At 34.1% G+C, this 23,840-nt stretch overlaps 1 protein-coding gene across 2 annotated transcripts in view; it reads left to right on the top strand.

The window, feature by feature from the left end:
• Positions 1-23,840, top strand: part of SH3PX1 (sorting nexin 33-like protein SH3PX1) — a 74,540-nt gene that overhangs the window by 34,482 nt on the left and 16,218 nt on the right. For both annotated transcript variants that reach the window (XM_069836768.1, XM_069836767.1), the window contains 5 exons: positions 4,374-4,488; positions 6,381-6,615; positions 6,730-6,911; positions 18,732-18,904; positions 20,314-20,520. In XM_069836768.1, the coding sequence (XP_069692869.1) occupies positions 4,374-4,488; positions 6,381-6,615; positions 6,730-6,911; positions 18,732-18,904; positions 20,314-20,520 (912 nt within the window). The remainder of the gene's footprint in view (positions 1-4,373; positions 4,489-6,380; positions 6,616-6,729; positions 6,912-18,731; positions 18,905-20,313; positions 20,521-23,840) is intronic.

The following is a 23,840-nucleotide window of genomic DNA, read 5'->3' as shown; positions in this document are numbered from 1 at the left end:
CTAAGTATTTTACTTGCGTGGATTCTGTCAAGGAAGAGCAATTACAATCAAGTTTATATTACTGCAATTGTGAATTTTTAAATTTGTATCCTTATCGAGTTTGATTTTTCTCAGACTAAAAGCCATTAATGTAAAAGGAACTGCAGTTGTTTTTGAAATGTTCAATGAGAGCAAATTTTCATCTAACCATTTCTTAATTATATTTATACCTCTATTAGCATTTAGGTAGGCATCATTCCAATTCGATCCACTAAAAATTACGGCTGTATCATCGGCATATGCAAATATATCTCCAGATGTGTTTCCTATATCAATGTTTAGCAAGTCATTGATGTATATTAAAAATAGTAGTGGGCCTAAAACTGTACCTTGTGGCACACCTATATTTATATTACGAATTTCACTGTGTTGGTCGTTAAATTTCGTTAATTGGGATCTGTTGCTTAAGTATGACTTAAATAAATTTAAAGCGATTCCTTTAATACCGTAGGCATGAAGTTTAGAAGTGAGTATATTATGGTCTACAGTATCAAAGGCTTTTTGAATATCTAGGAAAACTCCCAAACATTTTTTACCCGAGCCTAATTCTTTGATAATCCTTGATGTTACGTTCATAATAGCATCGTCCGTGCTCATGTTAGTACGGAAGCCAAACTGCTTTTGACTTAATAGACTGTTTTTTTCTAAGAAATTAATTAGCCTGCTTTTAATACATTTTTCTAATAGTTTAGAGAGACTTGGTAAGAGTGAGATGGGTCTGTAATTACTGAGATTGTTTCTGTCACCAGATTTGTATATAGGTATTACTACAGCACATTTAAGATCAGTTGGAAATACACCTTGTGATAAACACAAATTAAAGACATGGGTTAGTGGTTTCAATATGGATTCAATAATCGTTTTGAGTGTTCTAGTAGTGATACCATCAACACCCGGAGCCACATTATTTTTTAAAGTTTCAGCAATAGTTATAATTTCTTTATCACTTACGGGAAACATGAACATTGATGATGGTGATGATGATGATGATGATGATGATGGATAAGAAAAGGAAGAAGAGAGTCTTGTGTTTTTGTTCATTTCTGATGCTATATTGTGTCCTACGCTTGTAAAATGAGCATTAAGTTCGTATGCAATATCATAATGATTTCTTAATAATTGAGCCATCTTTATTTACTATTTCCATAATACTGCAGCTTTTATTTGTTGAAACGTTAGTAGCTTCGTTAATAGTCTGCCAAAATCTTTCGGGATCATTCCTATTGTTGACAAATTTCTCTGAGTAGTAACTAACTTTCATATTTCTTATAACGCGAGTTAAGATATTTCTGTACCTTTTATATTTTTTTGATACATCTTCATTCAAAGGTTCACGTTTTACTTTTTTGGCTAGTCTGTCTCTTGTGCGTATTGATTTAACAGTACCCGAAGTGATCCAGGGTTTTATTTTTTTATATTTACTGGGTACATTATTACAAGTATGAAAGGTATATTTAGTTATTAGATCGCGGAGTATTTTGTAAAAATTTTGAAAACTAATTTCAGCGTTTTGGCAATCAAAAACCGTTTCCCAGGTCTCTGAGCTAATATTTGCGACTAAGTCTTTGTAATTAATATGTTGCTTGCAATTATGATGTGAATTTATGATGGGATCCTTAATAATATTTTAGTAGTGATAGTGACTAGTCCAAATACCATATAATGGTCTGTAATTGCACTATTATATACTCCAGATTTGAAATCTAAGTTAATAGATGTTTTGAAGAATATATGATCAAGGCATGCATTATATCGAGTAGGGGCATTTAAGTATTTCAAAAAACCATATTCATGCATAATATTCAAATATCTGTTGCCAGAGTTATCTAAATTGTTTTCTAAAATTTGAATATTAATGTCACCTAAAATAACATGATTTTTAACGTCTTTTAGTTCATACAAAGATTGTTCAAAGCTATCCAGGAAATCAATTTTGCAGTTATTTGGAGATCTGTAAATTGCTGTTAGAGAAAATGGAGTATCACCTATAGTAAAGTCAAAATGAATAGAGTTACAGTGATTAAATTCTACATCCTTTAAGCATACGGTAATATAATCTTTAAAATATACCACTATTCCATCACATTTATTATATTTATTTATTTTAACGTATTTATTATAACCAAGTAAGTCAAAACCGTTATCATGATCAATCCAGGCTTCAGTAAGAACTATTATATCGAAAAAGAAAGTAAAATTTTCTAGTAATACTCAAAATTCATCATAATTTTTATTTACACTACGAATATTTAGCTGAAGAATCTTTAAATGTGATAAACTAGTGCTAATATAATTGTTACAGAGAGCGAGGTCTTCAAAATTTTCTGTGGCGTTGTTGTTTTCGTGGTAGTACTGGTTAAGTTTATTTATAATAGTATTGTGTTCCATTGTTAGTTAACATTAAGAAAATACTAGAAAGTAAATGTTTGGAATAGTGTGCAAGGCTTTACAGGTTATTTATGTCATATGTACTACTTATCTTCATAACCGGACTTCTTTCATCTCTGCGAACCAGTACTTTTCCATCCCTTGTCCAGACGAATTGGTAGCCCTTGTTCCTGGCGGCATCTCTTGCTCTATTCAGCAGATTTCTAGTTGCGGCTGTTAAATGGTCCCCTGCTGAGAACCTTCCGGTAGGTAGATTCTCGTTCAGCTTCTGAAGTGGGATGCCGGGTCCGTTGTTGTCCTTTCGCGCCTTGTTCTTGTAGCACTGCATCCATTCATCCTTGCTCCTTCTCCTCATGAAACGGATGACAATGGGTCGGGGTTTACCTGGTTTGGATGGAAGTCGATGTGCTACACTGATGTCCGGGACGTATTGACTGCCTCCAATGGCTATTGACACATTGTCTATCACTTCGTATACGTTTTCATTAGGAGCTTCTGGCACTCCAAAAACAACGACATTGTCTCTACGTGAATACTGTTGTAGTTCACCTATCTCCTGCTTCAGCAATTTGTTCTCCTTCGTTAGATTTCTGATTTCTTCTTTTGCTGACTTCAGCTCCTCGCTAAAGACATCAAATTTATTCGAAATAAATTCCACGGATTTCTTGAGGTCACTCACTTCCGTGTTAATGAAGGATTTGAATTCCTCAAACATTTTCTTCATTGAATTGATTATAACACTATTATCGTCTGCCACTTTTTTTTCCTCGGATGTCGATGCGTCACTTTTGTTGTTCCCTGTTTGCTTCCTAACCATTTTCACTTTTATGACTCTCTGGGAGCGTTACAAAAAACGTCTGTCCTTCACTGCTGCTCGAACTGAACTGAAACAGTGCTTTTAAATAAATCATGAAATATTATGCATTGTGCACATCCTCTAAGATTGTTTATAATGACACATTCTTGGCAACGAGAACATTCTTCGTTTGTAGGATGAGACTGATGTTCCCCACAACTACACCAGTCTAAATTTCAGTTATATCTTCCATTGAAACATTGGTTACACTTACATCGGTATTTATTTTTCGGGGTTCGAATTGATATATTGAGTGATCTAAACAGTGAGCACATGTATTTGCTTTGTAAGCTGGGACTAGATGACATCATGAAATCAAGCAGCAATTGTTGAATTACTCACGATCTAAAAGTCATATGGCAAAGCAGTTTTCTACATTCTTGTTCTCTCAGAAAAAGTATAACAATAAATATAAAAACAAAACTGCGATTTTTAATCAGAGAGATACTTTAAAATATTGGGGGACTTGATGGTGCCTGTGATATATCTGATTCCGCAGTACGCCGAGATGTGGTATAATGGGTTTCTACTGTACCAGTACTTATTTCTACTATAATCTGTTAATCTCTCTCAGAACATAAATGTAGGCAAACTTTTATAAACTCTCAATCCAACAACAAACCCTGATATAACAATACAATTCTTCTAGTCCCAAGAAAATTGTATCTAGGATCGACTGTATTAACTTAGATTTAAGTAATTATATTGTTTAATTTGGTAGCAAATTTATGGCAAAAAATACTTTTCTAGTATATTATTTTCTTAATTAAAGAATTGAGATATATTTCATGCAACTGCTTCGTATTTACTGACATGTAGACAGTATCTGAATCTGTGATTTTGCTTTGAACATTCACTGATTTGCAGTTCGGTTAGTATGTCTTACGAAGACACTGGGATGATGATGATAATAATAATAATAATAATTATTATTATTATCTGGGTCACGAAGATAAAATTCATTACATGTATTGTCAGTACAAGTTCACCAATAAACCTGTATATACTTTCTTCGAAAAATGACTTGGATCCAAATAAAACTGATTGAACTATTTGTAACATTGTTTTGTACATTGTGCTTTTCTTCCAGTTCAATAACATTCAAGTTTCAAGAAGATACAAACATTTTGACTGGTTACATGAGAGACTAGAAGAGAAATTTAGTTTAATTCCCATTCCGCCTTTACCAGACAAACAGATTTCAGGTAACTTACTGCAACTTTGTATGGATGTCAAATTGCAAAGCATGACAATTAAAACTCTTGTGATAAACATTTTCTTGTTTCTTTCATACAGAGTAATTGTTATTGGTTTGGTTTACCGACCTACAGCATGTGAACTGATCAGTGCTAATCTACTGTTTGCCACCCACTTTGCTCCCTGATTCCCCTAAATTCTGCAATTGTGCGATTGTTGTGAGTGGAGTTTCATGTGAGATACCGCGTACAGTGGTTCGTTGTTTGACTCTAAAAGAAAGCGTGTTCGTGTGCGAGACATATTATAACTATGAATTGGCTTGCTGGGTTTGTACGAAATTTCCGAATACTCGACTGCCGATGAGGCATGCAGTACATAAGTTGATGAATGAGTTTGTGAATGTGAGGTCAGCATTAAAGAAAGTACGCTCTAGAAACAGACTAGTTTTAACATAGGCTAGATTAGATGATATTGGGCTTATTCTCGAACATTTGCCATGAAAATTGCTTAGCAGACTGGCATGTCGTAACTTACACGTTTATTACATCTTAAACCTTACCACTATATCCCAGGTGCACTCTAAAAGAAGATGATCCATGTTTTCGTGTGAATTATTGCAGTTGGTTTTTAGATTCTGTTGAAAGTGGTGTAATTGACCCACCTCTTGTGTTTTCTCAGATGAGTCGTGGTTTCATCTAAATGGTCGATATTTTAAACGTCTGTTATAAGATAAATGTGTTGTAGTTCAATTCACTCTCATAACCACAGTCCATGCGCCTATACGTCAGAAACCAAACATATAACAACTCTGTATATGTTTAAGCACATCTATAAACACAATGGTATTCTGTATAATATGTTATTGCATTTACTATTGTTAATGGCCCAACTTATTTGAAAGTTTTTAATCATAGGAATGTGTATAATTTCTTGGATTTTGAATTTACATTTAAAAAAAATGTGTCTATGTTTATGCCGAGAGAGGGGGGGGGAGGGAGGGAGAGGGATATATATATATATATATATATATATATATATATATATATATATACATATATATGATTTTTATTGTATGTATAACATTAAAGAAAGGATGCTTAATTCTAATTCCAATGCAAGGCTAATTTATAGGAAATATAATTTTTTGCGGCTGCATGCCAGACCTCACTGGCATATGTCACTTTGGATCTTATGAATGTTATACATCTTGATTACACAACTTTTAACACTATATCACTTCGGAATATGTATTATATGTCTTTCTCGTGTTAAATTCTATCATACCTGGTTAACATGTTTCGGTCTGTTAACCAGGTACGATAGAATTTAACATGAGAAAGACATATAATACATATTCCGAAGTTATGAATGTTATATAAAACTATCTGTGTATCATTGTATTCAACTTGCTATATCTAATAGATTTAACCTTTTTGTGCAGTGTACATTGATAGATTAAAAGTGTTGTTTCCAGTAAAAGTTTTTCATGTAGAGTAACATGAGAAATTTTTGGTGAACTGTTGTAGTTTAAAGAAGTGTCTTGTAGGGTTAGAATTGGTGTATAGTTCTTTAGTTTATGTCTTCTGGTGAAGACTGTATGCTAGGTATTTCATTTCACGTGCATATTATTATCTGAGTGAATTGACTTGAGATCTTGACTATGAATAAATTTCTCCAGAACTTAAGAGAAAAGGTTTTATATAAACAAGTACCGGTACTGTAGATATTATGCCTCAGACATGTCAACAGTTTGTACATTCCTATGTTTCATTACCTCCCCTTTCTCTTGTGTTAAACTTCTGCATCGACATTTCAATGAGAAGTTACTTGTCACTACTTGTGTTCTTTGATTGTAAAGTAATTCTGTTTTCTTTCTGAAAACCTCACTTCGTGTTCGCAGGTAGATATGAAGAGCAATTTATTGAACATCGTAGGGCCCAACTCCAGGCATTTGTTAATTCTGTATGTCGCCATCCAGTACTCTCTCGATGTGAAGTATGGCAACACTTCATGACATGTACTGATGAAAAGCGATGGAAAGCTGGAAAAAGAAAGGCAGAAAAAGATGAACTTGTTGGTGCAAATTACTTCATAACTCTTCAGGCTCCAGAACGACAATTGGACATAACACATATGTATGTATACATATAAGGAATCTGAGATATTTTATTACCGTTAATATTTTCAAAGGAACGATACTATAAAATGTGACTAGCATAAGATTAAAATATGCTTTTGGAATGTGTTAGTGAACAGGAAACAGAAAAATGTTCTAAATTCATTCATGGTATGGACGGTGCTGTTAAGAACCTGATGGCAACAGCGGTTGATCAGACGAAGAAACATCAAGGTCCATACAAGAGGGAATACCAGAGGATTGGACATGCTTTCTCAGCTCTTGGCCTGGCTTTCAGAGAAGATGACTCTTCAGGTAACAATGTTACTACACTGATCTTTTTAATGTTGCTACCAATATGTAGCTTGCAGCTTATTGCAAGGTGTTTTCAGGAGTGAAGTTACAATTTGATCCTAAAACAACCCCATACCAACACCGAATGTTTGATTGTAGGGGATATACACTGAGGTGCCATACGTTCACCTTTTACATGTCGGACAAACTGGCGATGTTTTGTACCAAATAGCTCACACTTTGATTCGTCAGTGAATAACACATTTTTCCACTGATCAACCGTCCATTGTTCATGTAGTTTGGCCCACTGTAATCTTTTCTGTTTATTGACAGGCCTCAGTAGGGGTTTCTTTGCCGCAAGACAATCTTTATGATGTACATCCTGAAGTTGTCTCTTTACTGATGAGACACTCACAGATTCATCCCTCAATTGGTTAATTTTCACTGTCAGGATGAGTGCTGTTTTGAAGCGATTACATTTGCTGGTCACTACTAAATATTTATCCTCGTTTTCGATGTAACCTTAAGCCTCTCCTCTTCCAATAACGATCCTTATTTCTATGAGTAGTTACATACCTCATCACGGTGCAGTGGACACTTCCCAAGGAAACATGTTCTTGTTTGGCATTTTGACGCATGCTGTGATCTGCTTTATGTAGGCTGATTATTGCAGCACGTTTTCCTGGTGAAAGTTGCCTTTTACCCATTTCAGACTTTCAAACTGCATAATCACCATGTTACCCGTTTGATTGCTTATAAAGCACTAAATTGCTGTTTACTGCCTCTGTACTTATTTACAGATTGTCTGTAAATGACATCTAGTGGATTACAGACATACTCTGACATCCAAAACAACTTTCGGGTTATGTTCCAATAAGGGTCAACAATGCTTCATTTTCATTATGTACATATTTCGCAAACAAAAGGAGCTAAGTGAATTGGATTTCGACGCTAAAAATTTGAAATTGGCTTTGTTTGTTGTCATACTACCTGTTAACTAAGGAAACCAAAGGTGTTCAAAAACTTTTGAGTGGTAGTGTATATAAAAATATAATACTTATAACAAAGTAACTTTTGAGACATAATGTTCTTCTTGCACAATAAATAAATAAATAAATAAATAAATAAATAAATTATAGGCCTACACTAAAATCAGAGAGGAAAAAAATGTTTGACTCATTATGCATATCCCTAGTGTGGAATATTGTCATGAATAACACTCTTCATTTGCTGCAGGTGGTTCCATTATGATTCATTAATCATCAGTCTATCATACAGTTTTGGAAAAACAACATTCCTGGAGAGCGTCTTAGGACACTTAGACATCTCCTGCAAGTCATAGGACCTAGACATGACGCAGAAGTTGACTCCACCCCAGATCAGCCTCTGTTTCATCGAGCCAGTAGCACATTGCTTCCTGAGTACATTGTACATTGTAAAATTACTTACAGCTAATTTTGTGTTATAATACATGGAACTAGCCTGTATATATGCTGCCCATTTGCTTTCTCTATATTTCTTTCCTTTCATAATGGACTTTCCATTCTTGTTCTTCAACATTCTCTTCTTCATAACTGCAGTAAACATCATATTGATAGGATAAGATTCGATTCCTGGAACAAGCCATCTGAAGTGTGCCATCTTACACCTTCTGCTTTACTCTTACAACATTTTTCTTTATAAAATTCAAAATTGGTTCAAGATGCAATTTTATAGTCATTCCACAACAATAATCAGAGGATAATTTAGCCAGGCTACCGAAAAAGGAACTAAATTATTTTTACTGCTACTTTTTCTGTGCTTCTGCAAGGGAACATGGCTCATGACTCATTTTTTGCAGAAGGGACACCATCAATACTATTAGCTAGCCAATACGACACAGTCCATTCCTTAATTCCAATGTATACAAAAACATATTTCTGCAAACCTGGGTATATTAATCATCAACTTTAGGTTGTAGATGATTATTCCCATTCTTCTCCACTCAGAGCTTGCATTAACAGTGATTTTCGTAGGAATGAAATCCACAAGGTTGAACACATACAAATTACTTTCCTCTATTCTCAAGTCACAGTTTTCTAGAATGCATGAAGGATGGTTCCTCTTCTCTCATTAGAAATTAAACTGTAGCCCCTCACTTTCAAATGTTGACACATTTTAAATCTACACTGTGGTGCCAGCTTCCTTTCCTCTCTTTCTGTATTATGTGTCATTATTAATTTTACATTTAATGTGACATTATTAATTTTATTATGCGTAATACCCTTCAAAACTCATACTGAACACTTTTTTCCTTTATTTTCGCAGAATATCACATTAACACAAATTCACAAGGCAATAATGAGAAGCAGTTTCTGTACTGTGGGCATGCTGGGAGTAGAGATGTCTCGTGTCAGATATGCAGTATTCCCCCCAGACTTCATGTGACTTCAGATACTTGGTGTTGTCCCCCCCCTCCCGTTCGCATGCAGAGTATTCATATTGCCTTGCTCGTGAGTTCATGCAGATGACACTGGAGGTACAAACTGTGCAAAAAAGAATTTTGACCAAAATGCCAGTTTCACAGTACAGTAGACCCTCGTTAATCCGAATTCCAAGGGATGGAAAAGAGTCAGTTTGATTCACCGAAGTTCGACCTAACGAGGTTTTGGTAAAAATAGGTCCCTATCATGTAAAATGGCAAAATAAGTCTATTCAGTTGATTTCTGTCATTGTGGGTAGTCAACACTCTAGGGTTGGTTAATAGGTAATATATTAATAGTAAATTTCCTACTTAAAAAAAAAAGACTCTTTAAGACAACAGTACACAATTGTTGCCACAAGATCACCGCCTTCTGGAAACTTGTATTACAATATCTGCATTTCAAGATAAAATATAAAGACTTTTTTTTTTTCCATGTGTAAACTTTTCCCTCATCTGTTTAATTCTCTCACTTTCGTAACACACTTACGGATATGACAATTAAAAAATTGGTATGAATGGAGCATTTGCTTCTCTTCCATATATACTCATTTTGCAATAGAGCACTTTTCGCACTTGTATTACAGTTTGATACAACCGAGCGAGTTGGCTCATACATTAATATTTGAGACTCAAATTTGGGAGGTCCTGGTTTGAAATCCCATGGTAGATCAGTCTGACAGGTTTTTCATGGTTTCCCTCAGTCACAAAAGAAAATGCTGGATTGGAAATTTACATATCATAGTTCATCCTCCAATCACCAATATCAGCTACATGAACACACGAAAATAGAAACAGGAATTCAACAGTAGTAAAAACGGCCTATTGATAAACCCAAAGATCCTAAACACACGTTATGACCACAGATGTTAAAGCGTGAACAAATAAACTTAACAAAAAAAGCAATAATTTCCACTCTGCATGGCATACAATAAGCCTGTGGGACTTTCATACCACCCCTGCCTTTAGATAGAGTCTTGCGATGATTTTGGTTAACCCAGATTCCATCTACTAGAAACTAGATGATTGAGGATGACTGTCCCCTTAAGTGTTGAGATGATGTAATTTCTTAAGAAATTTAATGCGAGCTACAGACAATGTTTTCCCTCTCCATTATGAATTTCCTACCATAATTTGCTTTCAGGGAAGGGAACTGGCTACCCTACTACATTATTCCCTGGCTTAGTTGCCTCATGTGTAATGAGTTGACTAAGCAACAACAATTTGCTTTCCTATACTTGAAACCAATGCTCTTAATTATGTTACACATAGAACATACTGAACCTGGGTGGTTCATGTTCTCTCTCATGTCTAATGTTAATTTTTTTCTGTTAGATGTTGTCCTTCGTCATGAGAATTGCTCTGTGCAAAACATCTTTATGAAAGTCGTCCAATCCAGGATTTCGATGTTGAACTTTGTGTACGTATCTTTCTTTCCTGAAGGCTTAAAAATCGGTACTGTCCTTTGTTCTGCAGCAGAAGACTACAAGTTCTTGAGTGTATGTATTGTTATACCTCAATAGTCAGTACTTGGGTGTTTGAAGAATCTAAACTTTCTCTACACTCTACAGAGGACATTAGGCCTATAAGTTAATTTTCTGCTTTGACCACATATCACTTCACACTTGTACCAGGTTCAAGTGACATTTTCACTCACACGCATACACACACTGAGGGAGAAAGAAATTAAATAGTAAAGAAGGAATAGTACATCCATATAGGACTGAACAGCACAGCTTATGAACTGAACTAACATAACAGTATCTCAACTACTATCAGCTGTTGATCCCTGAATAGAGCTTTACTTTAGCTGGAATGTTTGGGTTTTGATTGTGGGTAATGAAAACACGCGAGATGGAAAATCAATTTGTTCGCTTCCTACACGTCACATCACATGAAGATAAGACTTGTACAGCTGTGACCAGAAAATTGAGCCCCTTTTATTATTATTATTATTATTATCATCATCATCATCGTCATCGTCGTCGTCGTTGTCGTTGTGTAGCTTTCAGGGAGTTAGGCCACTGTTGATCTGTTCCGATCTCGAATCAGATGTCTCTTCAATGGTCTTCCTTGGTTTCTTGTGCCTGATTGTAATTTTTAAGTAATCTAGGCAATCTGTTGCATTGCATTCTGTTCACATGTTGTATCCATAATGATTTATCATTTTGGATTTTGTCGAGAACTGGGTATACTCCTAATTCTGTGTTTGTTTTAAAATCATCCCAGTTATAACCTAATGTTTTTCTCATATATCTCATTTTTGCTGCAATTATTCTAGATTTATCTTTGGTATTGATAGTCCAGTTCTCACAACCATATAATAAGGTCGGAAGGTAGTTCTTTTATAATAGTCTTATCTTTATATAGGCCCTGCTAAGTAGATTTTCGAGTGTGAATAGCATATTCCACATTCTTAGTTCATCATAAAGTAATAAGTATGTACCATAGCTGGCAACATTGGTGAGTGGAAAGTAAATAGGATTGGACAATGCCTTTCAACCCTAGATCATATATACTAACAGATAGCTCTCTTATATAGGCTTTAGAGTTTGCAGTCGAGGCCGGCTTGATGTAGTTCAATAATCGTCAACAGATGGCACAATGACCAACACCATCACGAGACACGAACTCTGAACCGGTCTGTCGGTCTAAATCGATTATTTCTTGCTTACGAAATAATCTCATAAGCAACGGTATGTACTATCGACAACTGATGACCATGGATAAATATTATTGGCCTATATGACCTTGGCAAGTTCGGAATGAGGGAGCTAATTATAGTTGTCACGTGGGCGAAGCGAAGAGATAAGATAAAGTACGCCTTTGTATTGAATAGAATACAATACAGAGTCTCGTGCAAAGCCAATCTACCTAGAATATGTAGACCATGTTATAAAGTTATTGGTCGGCTAAATTATGATTCGTTATCTCTTCTTGATATTTCACTAATGATAAATCCAAAGAACAATGGGAAATAAGGGACTAAACACTGAAAAATAAATAAAATAAGAGAATTTGACGTTCATAATTATAATGTTGTCGGAGTTTTGTTATACTTTACTTTGAATTATTTTAACTTGCACCACAAAAACGTATGAAAATTAATGTTAACATTACCTATTTAGTTATGATAGTAGTATATTGGAAAATTTGTGCATATAGCCTGATTACAATATATAAGTAATCCTATCCTAACCTAACCAATGGTAGTCTTGTTTATTTCATACATGTTCGTATAATTATACAAAAACAAGAATAATCTAGTTTGCAGCCTGTGATATTGTCTCGTTTACAGTATTATATAATATACATATTACGATATTTACTAGGTACTTTAACAATATATAGTTAATAATATTATAAAATATACAGGCCTAATCCATTACCAAGAAATAGCCCTTCCCTCACATGTTCAATACTGTTTACCTCAAAAGGCCTTCAAACCTTAAAAACTATTAGAAACTGGATTAAAATAGTCATGTTGATGTAGGACTACTACATTACATTTTTTTCTCACTACTCCTGATCCCATTCTAACAGTTTCAGGTTTTGTAATTTGTAACAATACTAACAATACTGATGGGTCATTCCATAGTCACACACATAACATTATCGAAGTAACTATGATCTTTACAGGATATTTAATCAAATACTTAGGAGTTCATGAAAGACACATCACTGTTTTTTAACGTAAGCATTCCAAAATATAAACAGAAAATCATAATGAAAAGGAATAATTAATAATGTAAAAAATATTAAATATTATATGGTGTGACGAACATTTTCTTGCCACTTAATTTATTACCAAAATGGAAAATGTTCATATTATTATGCCAAATGTCATAAATGCATTTAGTTGTTTTCGAAACAATTAAGACATTTGTGTAGTACATGTAACTGCTAAATCGCATACTTTAATAAAAATAACAGTGCCATTAACAAATAAAATATTACAAATTATATTGTGACACACGAACATTTCTGTCAAGTTGATTACTAATCTTTTCAAATGCATATAGAGATTTACCGTATACACTGTGCCTACAGTTCTTATTATACAAAGCAACACTTGATTACACTACAGAACACTTTCAGATTTAAAATATCCACGGTTGTTTACAACTATATGTGGTGATATCTCCTGTGTAATGTCACGTAACAAATACATCAATATAGGCTATCCACTTTTTCTGCCATTTGTAGTACTTCCCTTTTTTTAACAACACAGACACTTTAAATTCTTCGCCACCACAAGCTTTTGTAACTTCCTCTGCTTATCTGACGTCTTTTTTTAAATTGATTATTTGACTATGTTGTATCAACTACTAGGTTATTTGGCCTCGATGGGATTGATGATAGTGAAATGATATTTGGCGAGATGAGGTTGAGGATTCGCCATAGATTACATGACATTCGCCTTACAATTGGGGAAAACCTCGGAAAAAACCTCAACCAGGTAACTTGCCCCAATCAGGATTTGAACCCGGGCCCACTCATTTCACGGTCAGATGTGCCTACCATTACTCCATAGCAGTGGACCGAACATGGGTTATGTACATTAATTCTTTTGACTTTCGGTTCACTTTCTTAAGAATACGCATAAAGAAATGTAGTGTTTTCTAGGCTATCCTTGTAATATTAGTGACTTATTTCAACTAGTTTGTTACTAAAATATATACAGTACCTAAGTGTTTACTTGTGACACTGGTGATCCATTTAATTGGTATATGAGACGAATTTAATTTTGTGTTTTACAGAAGGATACATATTGATTTACTTTTGCTCACATTGATTTTAATTTTATTTGTTGTGGTCCAGTTTTCAATAACGTCAAGCTAGTTTTGCAAGGCGGTGATATAAGATTTATCACTAATTTTTTCTATATATTATACAGTCATCCACGAATAACCTTGCCTGAGAAGTGACATTTCTATTCAAATCCTACAATAATTTTCAGTAAATATTTTGCACCGAGAAGCTATTATACATTTAATTTTACTTCTGAGACCAGTGAAATATATGCCAATTTTATTAGAAAGGTGCATGTATAATTATCCAATAGCATGATGTTATCTGCAACAAAAACTAAAGGGCATGAAAGAAAAGAAGAAAACATTAATGGTGTGGTTCTTAGAGTTCCATTAGAGTTACACGTTCATTGTCCACTGAAAGTTGTATTTCTCTATTGAAGTGTAAAAGAGAAACTCTCATAAATTATGTCAGAAACAAAGAAAGGCACCACCCAAATATGTGGGATAATTAATTTAATAATGTTATTACCGGGATTTGAAAAAAGCAATCATATGTAATGGGTGGGGAAAAAAATACTTCTTAATCGCGCTTCTATAGTTTGACAATGCTGACTATTCAGAGTTTTGCCTGACAGGTGAGCTACCATAAATTCCTTGAAGTCCTAGTTATTACTGAAGCCAAATATGTGTCTATTGTCAAGAGTCCATTTTATTTATACTTGTTAAGACATCATTCATAGACTAGTTACCACTTTCAGTTTTGATACTACATACATTGAAATTAATCTATTATTATTCGTCCTATTTATACATTTATATTGAATGATTCGGTCTACCTTCATAACACATCTCATCAACAATACTCAATAAGAGTTGAATTAGCTTCCAAGCTGCGTTGTATTTATTTTGTCATGTTCCTATAGCAGGAATATTAAATAGGAATTCCTTAAAACAGATTTATATTCACTCCTGTGCCTTTATATAGAATACCAGTACATATACTGTATTTCTTAAGATTTGGTTACTTTATAAACAGTATGTTAGTGCAAGAACTCTTTTTTTCATATTTAATAATTCTGGCATGTGTCAATAAATATGCTTGAGACCTCTGTCTCTCTGAATTACTCTTTACTAACTGGAAACATATTCCAAATTTATATTTTAAAAAAGTATTAAAATATCCTCACAATTTAGAGTATAACAATTCCCGAAATAATCATCCTTCATTAAATTATTAAGATAAAAATGATTCAATATATTGCTTGTAACAATACCTTTATGGTCCTAATAAATTAAGAAATAATTTACATCCAACAGATTTATTTTAAAATGGCATGCAGTTATTATTTTGAATTTTATTGTACCTTAACTCAATTTATTAAGGTACAATAAAATTTCATCAAGTTTCAAACAAAGTAATTCCATCTTTCTAACAGGGGGACAATAAATACTTAAAGTAATGCTAAACTCGAAAAACTTATTGATGCAACTTAATTTCATATTCTATACCACTAACACCAAAAAAAAGTGTCCTATTGTTCATACTGATTCAAGATGAATAGTTTCTTAGTGTTTGTCCTTCCCATTTCTATTTCTCTCATTTTTAGTAGGTACTTCACATGTAGTATATGTTTTATTTTAATACATATAATGACCATGAAGATATTTGGATATGTCTTACAAAATTCTTGCTGAAGACCATTCTGGTAATATTCTGCCGCATCTGTAGTTTGTACATTTCGAAATTTTCGTGCTTCAGCCCAGAATTCAGGCGGGGGGAGGGGAGGTTGATGTGCCAATGTAGTTTTCCAGAATATAATAATATTCAAAACATTCTCTAATAGGAGGGGCCTCTGATATTAGCTCTGCAAAAAATCTGATACCGGTACTTCTGTTGCTGGTAAATAAGAAAGAACGAAATATAAAAATTTTTAACCACTTTCGAATTTCAGGTGCTTTGTGTCTCAGCTGCTGGTTTGATATACTGTTTGTTTCCTTTAATTTTTCATAGCAAAAACTGTCCTAAGCGAAATTTACACTCTGTAATTTTAACACTGGGAACATTTATTTTGGCAGCATTGTGTGATGCTATTTCATAATATAACAAGAGCTTTGAAATGATTAACTGCTAACTACTTACCTGGGTGAAGCGGTTCCTGTGATTTCTGAAGTGAAAACCGTTCAATTTATAAGGAATTTTTTTGTGGAGATGCAGTTGATTGTATATGCAAGGTGTAAAAGTGCCTAAACTAACTGACCCCAGTGCTGTCATGGAGGCCACACCAGGCCATATATCGTATGGAACCTACAATTTTTTTTAATTAATCGTATGGGGAAATGAAAATTTTATCTGTAAGGAGCCATATGGCATATGGGTGCCTAAGTTTTGTACGTGGAGATCTATACAGATCTTAGATCATCTCTTCCTGTTCCTACTGTACCTACCGGTAGGCCTATTTTGTTTGATGTTCATAAACAAAAATTATCCACCTCTTCAGCACTGGAATCCAGAATTATATAAAATAATGGTTGAAAAACAAGAAGTGCTGCAAATATACACTCCAAGATTCATCGAGACAAGTGTGCATCTATGGTGGTGCTACATGGTGTATTCTTTAAATCAAACTTGTACAATTAAATTGTAAAGCAAAACAATTTCTTTACTTCTTCTTTAATATTAAGAAAAATAATTAAATGACAATTGGAGAAATAGAAAGAGGAGAGTAAAATATATTTAAAGGGAGAAAACAAGGGGTGGGGTGTATGGCCAAGAAAAAAATTACCATGACAGCACTGACCAAACCTAACCTGTTACAGACTCATGTATGCAAGGTGAATAAGCTGAGTATGAAGGAAACTACCTCAGCGCTAGTTTAACTCTTATAGATGAACTATATAAAGAACTTCAAGTGTCAATATTGTCTCAAAGGTTTCTGTGTAACAAACTTAATTTAGAAATGTCCATTTGCGATTATGTTAACTGTAGAAGAAGGAAGAAATATTGTCGTCCTATGAAGTTACTCAAATTTCCAATTAAGGACAAGGAAAGGCTACAAAAATTATTTTTGATTTCATCCTTATAAATTGAACGATTTTCACTTCAGAAAACACCGTAACTACCTCAGCACTAGTTTCAGTAATTTAAGGACCAGTATAAAGTAAATTTGATTAAAGTGAGAAAGAAATTCGTAAGGGAGGCAGTCAGGAGGGATTGAGGTTGTCTACTAATTCGTTACAAACAACTATTACAGGCTATTTCATTTGACTAACGATGATTTGTAGAGAGCAAAATACCTACAGTAGGGTAAAGAATCTAAATCAGTACGTTTATGAGAACGGATATAAAAGTGTCAGGAAAATAACAGAATTACCGTATATTGCAATTAACTCTGCATTGGCAGAGAAACCGCACAGGGTATCATAAATCTGCTGAAAATTAGAAAATTGTGTAAAAAAATGCATTCAGAGCGAATTTTCCAGCCTGATAATATCTCGCCCACGTTATGGACATAATTCAATACCGTAAGACTGATATAAAACGAATACTAGAACAATTTGTTAACCAAAGACGATGTTCATTAGTTATTTAACAACATACAGAGCAAATAAAAACACAAACGCATATTCTAGCAATAGTTCAGATGAAAAGAAAATGATTAGTACGACCGCTTATTCGTAAAAAAGAACACTGCCAGCTGTGTAGCCTACATGAAGCAATATATCAGGTCTACGTTATGAACACGTTGAATTTAATGTGGACGAGAAACGTACAGTTATTATTTATCTGCTTCCATATCGCATCATATAATACACCTGTAAAATGAAAACATGTAGGCCTAGAAAAGAGGAAACATGTTTGGGGGGAGGGAGTTGTAATTCTTCCCCTTTCGGATAAATTTCAGAAGAGGGATACCTGCTTTTCCTTCATATTCAAAAATTGTAATCTTGTTCACACAAAATAAATTAGTGCCTTTTCGTGAACATCATGATGTGCATTTAACAAACGCAGACAAATGTGCTCTTTTTAGTATTTTGTGATAATTGTTGCTAGGGAGGTATTGTATACTGAAAATTAAAAACAATTAGATTTCGTACATCAAATGATGACAGATTATATATTGAACGCAAACAACTTTATATCAGCCATGTACCAAAATGTCATCTATGTGTGTTGATGAATTTGGGTAAAACAAGCTTCTGTATGCTACAATTTAGCGACACATCAAAGTCTTATTGTAACATAACCTCACATTACAATGAGAAAGAAATTTGGAGGTGGCATGACGTAAAAAAATCATCCCACAGTCGTATTACTCTATGTACTTTTCAGGTACTCTGCCATCTAGTGTTTGTTATCGCAAGCTCATTTCTCGACACTAGCGACGCATAGTGTCCGTTATTTTCCAGATGCGTCCAAATTTAATATAAGCTTGGCTGATCTGTTTTATATATGATCTAGGCTTTCAACATACCCCACCTTCATATTCCTTTAACCCTTGCACCCAGTATAATAGTTGAATGACTAATGAAAACATGTGACAGGTAACATCACATTTTGCACAACATAAAAATTAATCATCCAAATTTAATATTGTAATATGTTTGTTTTTTTCATCTTTTCTTCAGATAATGCAAGAAGAAACTTAACAGAAGCAATTAGAGTAACTGGTGATACATATCATGAAATTGGAAAGCTATTTGAAGAACAGCCCAAACTAGACTGGGAACCATTGGGCGACGTTCTTCATCTGTATAAGGGAATAATTTCTTCTTTTCCCGACATCTTAACAGTACACAAAGTAAGTGGTGCATGTTAAATGTCACTGAATATGGGTGAATGATGACAAATAACATAGCATTGTCAGTTGCCATAAAGTATTTAGGTAACTATATTTTTTGACAAACCCTGTAAATGTGAATGGCGTAGATAATAGGAAGATGTTGGTAGTACAACAAATTATTAATTAGTCAAAAAATAATTTAAATTCATATCAAGTGTCGAGTTGCCCTTCTGTAACAGATGTATCATTCTGCAAACTTGGCTTTGAGTGCTATGATACTTGTGGTCATGTATTTTTATTGAGATGTTGCCATTTTCCCAGACCTTACAAATTTAATTTCATCCTACCTTTTCACTCAATACATGCCACTTCCTCTCATGAAAAATATGACACAGAGTGATGTTTGAGCCTCAATGATATCAGGTGACTAATGAATGTTAGATACATCAAGAGTCGGTATTTATGGGGCTGCAAATCCAACAGGGTGAATAAGTACTGCTCCTCCGTGAGATAGAAGAAGATTTCGAGTTTCGTAGTAAATCTTTAATGTGTAGATTTTATGGGGTGTGAAGAAAAAAAACGCGTAAGTGAGAAAAACGTATAACTGAAGTAGTATTTAATAACATCTGTAATAGCATATTTAATAACATGTGATCTTTCCTCCTAAGAAATAAACAATGTCCTCAAATTCCGATAAATGTCACATAATTTGTTCAGTTACATCAAAATATTTTCAGTTTGGAGGAGTGTTAAGGTAGTTGTATTCAGTGCGGTCACAGCTTTGGTATCAAATCCTCATTGTTTAAAACATTCCATTTCTTCCCTCTGCTGCGAGGTGGGAGCTCGCTCACATACTTCTCTCTCCTCTCTGAATGGATTCTCTCACTCGTGCATGACTGGTTTACTTGCCAGGACAAGCATGGACAATTTCGAATGTCCACCAATTCAGAACAGACTGCATTTTAACAATGGACACGTACTGCACTTTTGCATTCGTACATTTTCACAGCAAACCTAAATTCGAGCAACATTGATTTAGAACGTACGAATGATCTTTCATATCTTTCAAGATTTAAAATACTATCGCAAATGTGTAAAAAAAAATGAATAAACGAAAAACGTATATTCGAAATAAATTAACATGGAAAGTACAGGAATTTTGTCAGGACCTCAGAAAATAACAAATAAGTGTGAAAAACACAAGTGCGAAATTTATAAAAGAAATTTTACTATATAAATTAAATAAATTAAAATGTGTCATTATTGTCTTGAGAAGAATTTCAGTACTGGTATTGCATTACTTTTAGTGAATTCGAAAATGTTACCTTTATTGTTTCCCTTCATCTCATGGCCCCAAAGATTTTTGAGATCTCAAATTGCTTGAAGATTTTGCATTACCATATTTCCTGTACTTTATTTTATTTTAGGGTTCACTTCAGAAACGTAGGGAATGTGAAAAGTTAGCATCGGACCACAAGATGGAAGCATCACAATTATCAGAAGTTGCCCGCCGTACTGATATAATTTCATATGCACTCCTAGCTGAAATAAATCACTTTCATACTGAACGAGCTGTCGACTTCAAGCAAGCCATGCAGAACTACCTCAAAGAACAAATTACATTCTACCAGAAGGTAAGCATAAATTATGTGGTTAATTTTTAAATGAAAATCAATTATATCATAAATTGAGTTTCTGTAGTATCACTGTGAAAGTCTAGAAACTTGTGACGTCTTTCTAGTTACCTAAACGAGATGGAGGAAGGAAAGTGTAATAATTTTTCTGTTTTCTTTGTGTATATGTGCACGTGAGCTTAAAGATATTGTATGCCAGAAGGAAACCCCTAGAAATAATATTCGGACACCTACTGTGTTCTAAAAGCATTTTCTCTAGTTCTAGGAACACAAGTGCTTCCTCCTGTACACTTCTCTTTTCCCTCACTTTTCATTCCATCTCTAATATCATTTCGAATTATTTTTAGATCTTAAAAACGTTAAACGTTGAACCTCAGTAATTTACTCCTCGTCTTCCTCTTCCTCTTCGTCTTCCCCCTAGGTGTTAGTTCTGGAGCTGTTACGATTTCAAAGAAGAATCTTCGTTCCTCCTCTTCATTGGATAACCCAAAAATCCTCTCTCTTGTGGGTGATAGTTGAACATAGTATTAGTGATTTTTCTGAAGCTCATTTTTTAATATGGCTTATGATTTTTCCAGTTTAAGTGATATTGGGAATTTTATTGGGCACAGGTTATGCTCTTTGTTGATACCATTACTTAATTTTAAATACTTCTCTTTCTTTTGTTACAACCATGGATAATAGCTTTCAAACATAGTATATATTTCAAGTAAATCTGAACTCTTGTGTTTTTATATGTGAAATCATAGTATTATAATGAAATTTCTAACATATAAAATTAAAACTCATTATGAACCTGTTATAGGGTAAACATTGGTAATTTCGTGGCAGTGGTTATTTCGTGATACTTTTTCTTTGCTCTTTTGTGAACCAATGGTGTTACGAGATCCAAATTTCTGCCAAGGCATTGCATATGTTGTCCAGTTTCCAGAAACAAACAGCTAAGCTTTGTGTGACTATTGTAGTTGCTTCAGTGAGCTTTTATGTTTGGAGAGAGCAAGTTTGCGTCAACTTCTCGGGCATAAAAATTTTGCGGGTGTTTGTAATTACATTACAGGCTTATTATTAAAGGTACGCATATGATATTTGGTACAAAGATTTATTGTATCTTCATGAAATTTTAGGAAATGTTTTTGGAATTTTAGATACATCTGTAGTCGCCATATAGGCTTAGCTTTACTGATAGAAATCTTAGCTGTTTGAGGCGAAATTTTGTTGAGCATTAAGTGTCACAATTTTTAAAATAGTATAAAATGTATTACAATAGGAATTTTAGAAATCTGAAGACAAGATGTGATAACAAAAAAGAAAAGGAAGACGCAATGGGTTCAGTGTAGCTTCTGTTTGATTTGTTATCATGCTAAGTGTCAATGATAAGTGCTAGATAACTTGCAAGAATTGTGACAGAAGATGGAACATGGCTGCACCATTTTGGACCGGAGACAGAGGCAGATAATGGAGTGGCATCATGCAAATTCACCAAAGAAAGAGAAATTCAAAAGTTCACCTTCGGCAGGCTACTGTGTTTTTTGATTCAGAAGGATTCTTGCTTATGGACATCATGCCACACGGAACCACCATTAATTCTGACAGGTATGTTGCAACTCTCAAGAAACTTCAAGTTCGACTGAGTCGTGTTCGACGACATCGGGAGAAGCAGGATGTTCTGCTATTGCACGACAAAGCACAGCCATATGTCAGTCACAAGACCACAGACCAGATCAGAAAATTCGGATAGACAACACTGAAACACCGCCTTACAGTCCTGAACTGGCACCGTGCGATTACCATCTCTTTGGTAAACTGAAGGATCCCTTCGCGGAACGAGGTTAGAAGATGACTCCCTTGTGCACTCTGCTAAAGAGTGGCTCAGACGTGTTGGTCCAGACTTTTACCGTGCTGGTCTACAGGCTCTCGTTCCTAGGTTACGTAAGGCAGTTGAAAGGGACAGGGATTATGTAGAAAAGTGACATTTTGTTCCTTACGGATGCATCTACATTCTGTGAAAATAGCAAAGCTGTAGGATAAAAATATAATTTTTAAACGAACGTTATGCATTATTTTTGGAGTTACCCTAGTAATATAGGCTATAGTAAAGTCCGTAATAAAAGTGTTCACCCTTTCAGGGCAAAGAAGATCCCTTTTCAATTTCAATTTTTACTTTGATTTCATTCTTATTATGTGTTGATATGTATTTCTATGTTTTCTTGCTATGAATATTAGACGGAATTACTATGTTTGAAGTCTTGTAACAATAAATGAGAATTTCATTTGACTTTAATGAATTTTTCCACAATTCTTCTACCTCTCACGAAATTATCAATGCAATATCACGAAATTACCAACGTTTCAGCTTAAGTTGTAAAAGTGGTTTTTGGCACATATTCAAGAACGTATCCAATCTTTCATGTCTCCAGATTTGTACAGCAAGTTATCGTCTTTTAGATGAAAAAATCGGAATAAGGATATATTTACACATTTGCATTTTAAATTAGTTTTCATGAAATTATCACGAAATTACCAATGTTTACCCTACTGGTCAACATATTTGAACTACAATGCACTGTCCATATAGCTATATCAATTGTGCCCGTAGAAAATATTGCTATAAAAAGTATTGTTATATTGAGTTCTTTTTTTTTCTTCTCGAAAGATGTATTCTTAATCCCACTTGTAATTAGAATGTAGTAATTGTTTAAGTACTAATATTTTTAAATCAGTTGTGAAGGGATTTATTTATGAATATAAGATATGTAGGCCTACAGTCTTAACTGTCCAGTGTAGGTCATCCCATATAATTTGCAGATGACACAAGTATAGTAATTACAATCAATAACTCCAGCACATTCCAATCTTCAACGGAGGCAATCCTCGTCAATATATGTGATTGGTTGTCAGCAATAAATTAGCATTAAATTGTAACAAAACTAACATAATCCAATTTAAATCCTGCCTAATTCAATCTTGCAAATTCCAAGCATAATAATTAACAACAGGCCTCTACTAGAAACAACAACCAAATTTCTTGGCTTACAAATCGATAATCTATTAAATTTAAAAAATCATATTAAAGAAATTACCCCCAAACTAAATTCAGCATGTTTTGCTATTAGAGCTATGCAAGAGTTTGTAAATATCAATACCTTAAAATCAATATGAGGAGGTCTGTTTCAAACTGTATTAAGTCCATCCAAGGACGCAATTGAATTTTATATGATTCGTATAGTTCTGAACATGCTTTATCATGCTGTGAAGTGTGTTTGGATCTAACTGTATTAAATCCCCTTCAAAAGAATGCATGAAACTGGGTGTTCGTGGAA

This window comes from Periplaneta americana, chromosome 10 (assembly GCF_040183065.1).
Source record: "Periplaneta americana isolate PAMFEO1 chromosome 10, P.americana_PAMFEO1_priV1, whole genome shotgun sequence".
NCBI lineage: Eukaryota > Metazoa > Arthropoda > Insecta > Blattodea > Blattidae > Periplaneta > Periplaneta americana.
Note: the sequence above shows the minus strand (reverse complement) of the source record. Positions and strands in the feature narration are given on the sequence as shown.